Genomic DNA, 9,729 nt, shown 5'->3' on the forward strand with positions numbered 1-9,729 from the left:
CAAGTTTGGATGACTTTACAGGACCCTTCTACAATACTGACTAACGCACCCTTTTAACATGTACATTACACAGGCGGCAATTTCACAAAGAGGTGCTGATGTTGTTTGTTACTAAAGGAGATACTCTTAACCCTCACATCGGCTCTGTCACCAGTTGGAATTACCACCATATTAATATCCACAGCTCTGAGTATGTGGGGCTTTATTATACATGGACATCTGTGGGGGTTGTTTTTTAAAGGGGGGGAGGGGCATGTTTGACCTATTGTTTGGTGTTTGGATGCCATAAAGCATAGGAAATGCACGACGATTCATGCATTGGAATGTGAATCATTCTAAAATTGAAACTGTTCAGACAGGGAGAAGAGGGAACCAGGAAGGCCTAGAACTCTTAAGAGAGGACAGGTTAAGAACCAAAATAACATAAACTCCCCCAGAAGTGTGGGTGACACGTAATAACAGACAGAGAACAATGTTTTTAGGCCATGTATAAATACCACACACTCCAAATCTCAAAGAATTATGTAATTCCAACTTGGGTTCTAATACTGGAACCAACCAACCACATGGGTTTTAACACTGTGCCCATCAGCTCTGGATGGAGTCACAGCCTTCTTACAGCTGGGATAAGGAGAGGGTGCTTTTTTTTTCCTTCTCTTATTAAAGCTATCATTCCAGGCTTTGATCAAAGATCCAAGAATATTTGTTCTACCAGGCTGGAATGAATGTGGTTTGGAAGATCAGAGTACATTTAAAAGCTGCAACAAAATATAGGTAGCCAACATCTCAGAATTTTGGATCAGCCCAGATGGAGACAGCAAATTGAAATGTTTTCGATCCCTTAAATGATGAAACATATATCACATCAGCCCAGATAGAGCAATTTGAAATATTTTCGATCCCTTACTTATGTGATGAAATGTATTATCATACTATCTGTAAATTGGATATTCCATTACAGTGATAACGTACAGAATTCCCATGCGTTATTACACTTTCCTGAGAGTAAAGCAATTAGAATAACCTTAATCCTAGCAACAAAGGTTTTTTTTTGTGGATTTTTTTGTTTTGTTTTGTTTTTTTGTACGATTTTTTTTTTTTTTTTTTTTGCATTTAAAACTTTTGGGCTATTCCCTGACAATCTATACATGTAAATTTGATTGCTAAACATTGTCACTTCGAATGTCAAACTATTTTAATCTATTGATTTTGATTAAAAATCATAATACAAACAGAGCTAAAATCACGCTAACAAAATAAACTAAATATGAAAAGTTGCATTGAAAGGGCATTACATTATTCTTAATAGGATCGTGTAGAAACATTCCAATGGCAGTGTTCTCAAAATAAAACAAAATTACATTAGAAGACCTCCAGCCTGGTCACTCCTGGGACCTTACCTGTAACTCTGGCTGGTGGGGGTCTTTACTCTGGTACTACATGGCTCACTAACATCAGACATCATGTTTGTATACCCTGAGAAATCTGACACTGAAGTCCTTGCTCTATGGTCCACTTCTCCATTAGAGTTAGTGATAAAGGTCATTGGCACCCTGCTGCCCGACTTGAACTGAGAACCAAACGCTTGTGCGAAGTTCTCAATCTGGTACGTTGTTCTAGGCTCTACGTCTTTCTGAGGATCTATCTGGCTAGCTAACTCCTGAGATGGAATCTGAAAGCTTGCTGAGGACTCTAAGTTTTTCTGTTGTTCCTTCTGGCTAGTCAGTTTCTGAGATGAGGACTGGAAGGCTGACGACGTCTCTAAATTCTTCTGAGAATCTATCAGGTCGTCCAGCTCCTGGGAAGGTGTCAACTGCTGATGTGTGGCATCCAAAGCGGATAAATAAAGACCTGGCTGAGACCCAAACAACATCCCAAAAGGAGGCTTTGGCAATGAAGATGGCAACACTGAGGTAACAGACTGGCCGAAACCACACTCCAAAGGAGATGTAGTGTATATCTGTTTTTCTGGGAATAAAGTGTGGTTGTGGAGAGGTGAAGACAGGCTGACAAACTGGAAACCGTGTCCCAGAGTAAAACCTGCATTCGTGGATTTTTCAAAAGCCTGTTGGAGGTATTTGGAGTATTCTTGCAACATGGTCGCCTTGTCATTTGAAGGAGTTTGGGTGCCGGGGCTCAAATTTTCCTCTTGAACCAGTTCCGAGTGTTCTCCTGAGGCGTGCAGATCCACTCGTGGTTCCGCTATGCTGAAGGGGTCCTCCTTCTGGCTCTCCGACTTGTTGGAGTACTGATCCAAAATACTCTGTAAAACCTCGTCAGGAATTCCTGACTTGTCATGACAAGACTTAATCTCCGCGTTCAGGGCGGAGGAGTCAATAAGGGACAACGGGGCCTCACTGTCCAGAACACCGACGCCCGCGGACTGGATGACGGACTGCTGGGACACCATGTGGCCCACGCTCACGGAGAAGGCACTGTTGCTGCTGGCGGTGGGTAGGTATCTTCTTTTCTTTGAGAACTGCATGGCGTCGTCGTAATTACTGCTTATCTGACCTTGTTTGCCACCTGTACTCTGGAGGAGACTAATAGTCTCCACGCTACTGTTTGACACCATGCCAAGGGAGCCGCTGGGTTTCCCGGACAAGGACTTCTGCCCAACCAGGTCTGGTAACGGTGACACAAAATTCAGGTAGTTTTTATCGGTACTCTTCCTGCTTCCTTTCTTGAAGATCAGTTTTGGCACCCTCTTCTGGAGTTCGTCTATGCCAGGGCCAACGATGCCTCCACCGGAAGACACAGTAGGCATCTCTACAGAGTAACTCTGCATGTTTATACTGTTGGACAGATGGGGTTCATTCGCTTTCCCCGTCTTGGGCTCCTTGCTCTCAACGGCGAGGCTCTTGGACTTCGCTTTTCTCCTCGAAGAACTGGTATTTCCCTGAGACAACACAGCCAGGCTACCCACGCTGCCGTGGCTGCCGGAGGACCCAGGCTCCGCGCCGGGCGCCCCCTTGCCCAGGGCCTCCCCGCACGTGCGCCTGTGCTTCAGCAGCCGGTCAGTCCTGGAGAAGTACTGCTGGCAAGTGTCGCATCTGTATGGCTTTTCTCCGCTGTGCGTGCGCTTGTGCCTCTCCATGTGGTACTTCTGGATGAACTTCATGCTGCACTGGTCGCAGCCGAAGGGCTTCTCGCGGCTGTGGATCTTCTCGTGCCGCTGCAGCAGGTACTTCTGGATGAAGCCCATGCTGCACTGGCCGCACTGGAAGGGCCGCTCGCCCGTGTGGATGAGGACGTGCCGGCGCAGGTGGTAGGAGCTGCGGAACGCCGCGCTGCAGTGGTCGCAGACGTGGGGCTTCTGGCTCGGGGACAGCACGGCGCCCTCCCCGTCCCCCGCCGGCGGCGGCTTGGAAGAGGCGCCCGGCTTCCTCTTGGCTTTGATTCCCTGAGATTCTGGCTTTGGCCTCTTGGCCTTCTTGACGCTCGCGTCCGGCTTGGGCTCCTCGGGGCCGCGGGGGTCGTCAGTCCGGCCGAGCAGCACGTCGCGCGGGTGCGGGTGCGCCTGCGGGGCGGGCGGCGGCGGGTGCAGGGCGCTCAGGTCCTGGATGACGCCCGCGCCGCCCCCGTCCAGCCCCTGCGCCCGCTCGTCGGCCCCCGCGAACAGCCCCCCGTAGTGGGGGTGGGGGGCGCCCGGCGGCTCGTCGGGGTCGGCCGGCTTCTCCTGCTTGATGCTGACCAGCGACTGCAGGAAGCCCCAGGAGGTCCTCTGCGCCGGGAAGGCCGCGCCGGGCGCCGCCGGCTCCTTCTTGAAAGTCACGTCCGGGGCGGGCGCCGGGGGGGGCTCGGCGGCCGGGGCCGCGGCCGGGGCGGCGGCCAGCACGCACTGCGGGGGAGGGGCGGCCGCGCCCGCCGGCCGCGCGAAGCTGGCGACCGGGGGCAGGCGGTGGTTGAACATCACCATGCCCGGCGGGAAGCTGGGCTCCATCTCCGCCCGCCCGCCGCTGCCCGCGCCGCCGCCGCCGCCGCTCAGGAACGCGCTGCCGACTTTCATGCCCCGGAGCAGGCCTGGCTGAGGAGAGGAGAGAGGAGTGGGCCGGCCGCCGGCCGCGGCGCCCCCGCCCGCCCGCCGCCGCCCGCGCTCCCGGCCCGCGCCCGCCGCCCGCCGCCGTCGCCGCCGCCCGCGCCCGCGCCCCGCACTTACGGGTCCCGCCGCCGCCGCCGCCGCCGCAGCCGCCGCCGCCTCCGGTTAATAAAAATAACGCCGTCCTCTCCACAATGGAATTAAAAGCCTGCGCGGCACTGCGCAGCCGCGGCGCGGAGCCTGCCGGGAGCTCGGCGACCCGGCCCGAGGGCCGCGGCGCCGGCCAACGCGCCTGCGCGGCGGCTTCCGCCCGGCCGCCTGTCAATCACACGGGCGGTTGGGCGGAGGGAGCCCCCCGGCCGGGGAGGCCCGGGACGGCCGGGCGCGATTGGTGGGGCCGCGCGCGCCGGGCGGGCTGCGGGCTGTGCGGCTGCGCGGCGGCGGCGGAAGGCCGGAGGGGACGCGAGGCTGCGCACGGCGGGCTCGGCCTCTGCTGTCTCTACGGCTTGCGGAACGGCTGTCGCAGCCGACTCGCTGCGCGGACCCGGGGGAGACTCGGGGCGCTGTGGGTTCTGCCTGCCTTGCAGGGGGCGTCCAGTGCTCGGGGTCCGAGGCGGGGCGCCCATCCTGGGCTGGCACACTCTTTAATAATGGGTGCGGACCCTCTGCATTTGTGGGAGGGGCCCGCTTTGAAACCGCAGCGGAGAGAGGTACCGTTGCAAAAAAGGGAAAAAAAAAATTGTCTTACTGCCAACCTACCTGAAGGCTACGGGAGGAGGAGACCGCGTGTAATCCAGGCGGCAGCCCTGTAAAACACGCCCACACACATGCCTCATCGTCAGATGGTTTTTAAATGCCCGCGTACCTTCGCAGTCTGGATGCTGACTCTGCCGGCCCTGTTCTGTTGCTGCCTGGCCTCTGTGTTATTTACGGAAAGGGACCGCCAGGCCCCTCTAACTGTCCTCCTTAGAGCCACCCTCCCTTCCCTAGTATTGGGCACTGAGAAACGCGGGCAAAATCACTGTAATTTGTTTTCTTAAGAGAAAATCACAAAGCAAAATCATGAAATCAAAGATCAACAAAAACGGAACAAATACATATTCACTGTCTAATGTACACACAAGGAAGGCACCCACTTTCTTGTTAAGCATGCGGAAACTTAAGCCAGCAGCTTTCCTAACCAAGACTGTATGTAAATCCCAGAGGTTTTTATTCATAGAAAAACCAGCCCTATAACAATAATTTCTTTCCATGGCACGTTTTCATAATGAAATTACAAGTCCATTGCTTCACAGTATTTCTAGCTAAGTGACTTCTCATGGTTAAATAAGAAATGACGTCTCATTGAAATTTCCCAATTGGAAACTTAAAAATTATTATCCTTATGGCTTTTGGTCCCATTACTTCATGGCAAATGGAAGGGTAAAAGTGGAAACAGTGACAGATTTTATTTTCTTGGGCTTCAAAATCGCTGCAGTGACTGCAGCCATGCAATTAAAAGTTGCTTGCTACTTGGAAGGAAAGTTAGGACAAACCTAGACAGCGTGTTAAAAAGCAGAGACAACACTTTGCCAACAAAGGTCCATATGGTCAACGCTATGGTTTTTCCAGTAGTCATGCACAGATATGAGAGTTGGACCATAAAGAAGGCTGAGCACTGAAGAATTGTTGCTTTTGAACTGTGGTGTTGGAGAAGACTCTAGAGAGGCCCTTGGATAGCAAGGAGATCAAACCAGTCAATCCTAAAGGAAATCAACCCTGAATATTCTTTGGAAGGACTGATGCTGAAGCTGAAGCTGAAGCTCCAATACTTTGGCCACCTGATGTGAAGAACAGACTCCTTAGCAGAAACCCTGATGCTGGGAAAGATTGAAGGCAGAAGGGGAGACAGAGGATGAGATGTTTGGATGGCATCGTTGAATCAATGGACCTGAGTTTGAGCGTACTCAAGGAGATAGTGAAAGACGGGGAAGCCTGGCATGCAGCAGTTCCGTTCAGTTCAGTTCAGTCGCTCAGTCGTGTCTGACTCTTTGCAACGCCATGGACTGCAGCACGCCAGGCCTCCCGGGTCACAAAGAGTCAGACACGACTGAGCGACTCAACGACGACAAATGGCTGCTCTGAGCCTGCTCAAAAGCTTGTGCTCCATTGCTCAGTCGTGTCCAACTCTTTATAATTCTTTGGACTGTGGCCGTCCATGGGATTTCCCAGGCAAGAATACTGGAGTGGGCTGCCATTTCCTCCTCCAGGGGATCTTCCCAACCCAGGAGTCAAAGTCATGTCTCCTGTGTTTCCTGCACTGCAGGCAGATTTTTTTCAACCTGCTGAGCCATCAGGGAAGCCCCTCAAAAACTTAGAGACAGTATTTAATAGTATTTTGAGTAGAGAAATATTAGTATTTTTCTAACCTTGTGCAACTACATTGAAGTATTCTGCCACTCAAACTGCAACTTTGATACTGTCAAGTATAGTTAAGTGTTGAAAGAAAGACGGAAGATTCACAAACTTCAGGCAGGAGTCTAGTATTAGTCAATGCCTGTGAGAAATGAGCCCGTCCCCTTGCTCGGGGTGGCAGTGTTTAATGGTAAGCTGGGATGCATATAAGCTAGTCCAAGCATGAAGGGCAGCAGGACACTCATATGAAAAGCCAACTTTGTTCCTCAGTTATCAAGATAAGAAACCTGTCATTTCTCTCATTCACTCTGTCAGCCTTGAGATACTCCAAGCCGACTTACCTCTGTGTTGTACACCCCATATATCAGGAAGATGAAGAGACCCTGTAAAATAAAATGGAGGGAAAAAGCTGTTAACGCTAATCATTTCAGCAGTAGAAATACCTGAAATAAACTTTCCTGGGAACAGACAAAAGAAGACACACTTCATCAAGGTCAATTTATTTTTCTATTTTTCAACATTAGAAGCGGTACCTTGAGCTTATAAGGTAACATACCAACACATCACTTATAGTGCTTGTGCTATTCAGTTTTCCTTAGAAATGAAAAAATAAAAATGCCATCCCAGGTACCTAGAATATTAATTAGAAAAATCCGTATACCAGTCTCTGAAAGACAGCTGGGTAATGAAAACAAACTCAAAAGATGTCATCAAAGGGATCAGAGAAATAGCAGTAAGCACCAGTATTTATAACCAATGTTTTAGACAACAGCAATTAGAATATATTTGTTACAGTCTTCAATGGGGTAAAAAAAATTTTTAAATATTAAAGTATAAAACAGCTGAAAGGATAAACTTAGGGTGGTAAGTCTGAATAGTTTTTAAATATTTAAAATGCCACTTCAAGTGAAAATTTCACATTATCAGCTGTTGTGAAACTGCACACAATTTTATTGTATCCTATATGTAATAAAAGTTCCAAAGATCTGTATTAGTTCTTAGCATCAGAAAATACTTAATTGTAAGATATAAATTAAATCTGTCTCTTAAATCTAAAATTGCACAAGGAACTATATTCAATATCCCATGATAAACCACAATGGAAAAGAATATGAAAAAGAATATATATGTGTGTGTCTGTATAGCTGAATCACTTTACAGTAGAAATTAACACAACATTGTAAATCAACTATACTTTGGTAAAATAAACGTTTTTTTAGATCTAGTATCGTACATTTTAAAAGTAAATAAAACTAATATGGCTTAAACTTAGTAGAAATAATATGGAGCAAGAAATTTCCCCTGCGTTTTTGCCTTACAGAGGAAATAAAAATCTATATCATATTAGTCTTGTTAGGTACTAATAAATCAAATACTAAATAGGTGTCTGGGGTAAAATCTGGACATGATTCAAATAAAGTAATATGGCATTTTCAAAAAGAAAATATTACAGGAAAATTTAAATATTTGTTTTACCTCTGAATACTTACATCTTACAGACTGTGGGAACCACCCTAGAACAAGGAGACTGAATAAAACAGAAATGAGTTCTGTTCTTTGTTCTTGTTCTTTTTTAGCAGACTTTATTTTTTAAAAGCGACTTCATATTTACAGAAAAATTCAGAAGATAGTACCGAGGGTTTGCTTACATCTGCAGTCAGTTTCCTCTACTGTCAACATTTCGCGTTAGTATAGCACTTTTTTTACAATCAATCCTGTTGGTTTTCAATACCATTATCTATGTAATGCCAGAAACTAGAACAATTACAGTACTTGCACCCCATCTGTCAGGTTGTCTTTGTCAAGATATCCAGAGTGCGGACTGAATTCAAGCTGCATTTTCTAGGCTATTCATACATATTCTAGATCATTCAAGAAAAAAGTACTTATGTATGACAAAACCCACTGAAAAAAAAATAATAAAAAAAAAGAAAAAAGTACTTCTTTCTCTGATTTATGAAAAAGCTATAAGATAATGGACATTCCTCCCTCCTTTGTGTGTGTGAGTGTGCGTGTTCAGTCGTGTCTGACTCTTTGCGACCCCATGGACTCTAGCCAGTCAGGCTCCTCTGTCCATGGGATTTTCCAGGCAAGAATACTGGAGTGGGTTGCCATGCCCTCCTCCAGGGGATCGTCCTGACCCAGGGGTGGAAGCTGCATCTCCTGCACTGGCAGGCGGGTTCTTCACCACCGCGACACCTGGGAAGTGCCAGCCTTCCTTTAGTAGCCGCTGCTCTTTATTTCATGCTGTGTTCTACAGTTGTAAAGTTAAGAGTAGGTCATTCAAACTTTAATTCTGTTTGTGAGATAGGAGTATTTTGCTTTGTGAAATAGATGTTCTTTTTTTTTTAAGAATTTACCATTAACACAACATTATATATGCTTAATTGCCTATCTATTAATCTGTCCATCCTCTATCACCCATCAACCCATCTTACTTTTGGTACAGAAATCAGTACACTCTCCCTAAAGTCAGTATTGTTTACAGTCATACATGACTTCGTGACTAAATACAATTTCCTGTATATTGAATAATATGCACTATAATATCACTATATTAGGAAATTTAACTGTTTTCATGAAATCCTTTGATGCTCTGAAAATCATCATTTCTCTTCTATAATGTGTATAATTACTCCAATAATTTATTTTGTAAATTCAATTTTCTCCAAGAGGAAAAAAAATACAGTCACATTTTCCCTCACATCTTGGTGAAGTAATGAGAATATTTGTATTTATTGCACTTCCATGTTTCTTGTTACACATTTTAAATTTTAATACATTTATCCTTAAAGTACTGTAAAATGATCAACATCAAAACTCTCCCTGTTGAAAAAGAAATTGGACTGAAAAGAGATTTTTAAATAAAAGCAGCTTCAGTCTCAAACATTTTTTTTCTCGTTTTCCCGTTTCTTCAACAGAAGCACTTAAGAGCATGATGAGCAAGCCCCCAGATGATGACTTCCCAAGACCCCAAAAAAGTCGGAGCCGCGAAGCCACTCCATGAACGCCTGCCCGTCTTCCTCTTGGGTTGTGCACCTGGACCACCACAACCAGTTGAAAGGTAAAGCGTTAGTGATAATTTTTAATTGAACTGTATGCTTCACCCATGATGCCTTCAGCTATTGAACAGTTGTGATAGCTTACACCTAACTCAGGAATTTCATGAGCCCTTCACTACTGGGTTAACATCGCATTTCCTCTATTTTCCAATGAGAAGAATCAAAACAGAAACAGCGAAATATAGCGGTCCTGAGCCATACCAATGACCCACTCTCCAGCCCCCGCAGAGAATA

The 9,729-nt window shown here is 47.0% G+C and overlaps 1 protein-coding gene across 2 annotated transcripts; it reads right to left on the reverse strand.

The window, feature by feature from the left end:
• Positions 1-213: 213 nt before the first annotated feature.
• Positions 214-4,294, reverse strand: ZNF281 (zinc finger protein 281). 2 transcript variants are annotated; one of them, XM_065936332.1, is made up of 2 exons: positions 4,160-4,294; positions 214-4,027 (listed from the first exon to the last, which is right to left on the reverse strand). In XM_065936332.1, exon 2 carries the CDS (start codon positions 4,007-4,009, stop codon positions 1,397-1,399), a length of 2,613 nt encoding a protein of 870 aa, XP_065792404.1. In that variant the 5' UTR covers positions 4,010-4,027; positions 4,160-4,294; the 3' UTR covers positions 214-1,396. The 2 variants fall into 2 exon arrangements, with proteins under 2 accessions (XP_065792404.1, XP_065792403.1); XM_065936331.1 differs by having other exon boundaries at positions 214-4,023; positions 4,160-4,256.
• Between the last annotated feature and the right edge of the window lie 5,435 nt (positions 4,295-9,729).

The sequence above is a fragment of the Muntiacus reevesi genome, chromosome 5 (genome assembly GCF_963930625.1).
Source record: "Muntiacus reevesi chromosome 5, mMunRee1.1, whole genome shotgun sequence".
NCBI lineage: Eukaryota > Metazoa > Chordata > Mammalia > Artiodactyla > Cervidae > Muntiacus > Muntiacus reevesi.

Excerpts from the sequence above, each read along its gene's own strand:
- ZNF281 (XM_065936332.1), bottom strand. The coding sequence starts at position 4,009 with ATGAAAGTCGGCAGCGCGTTCCTGAGCGGCGGCGGCGGCGGCGCGGGC.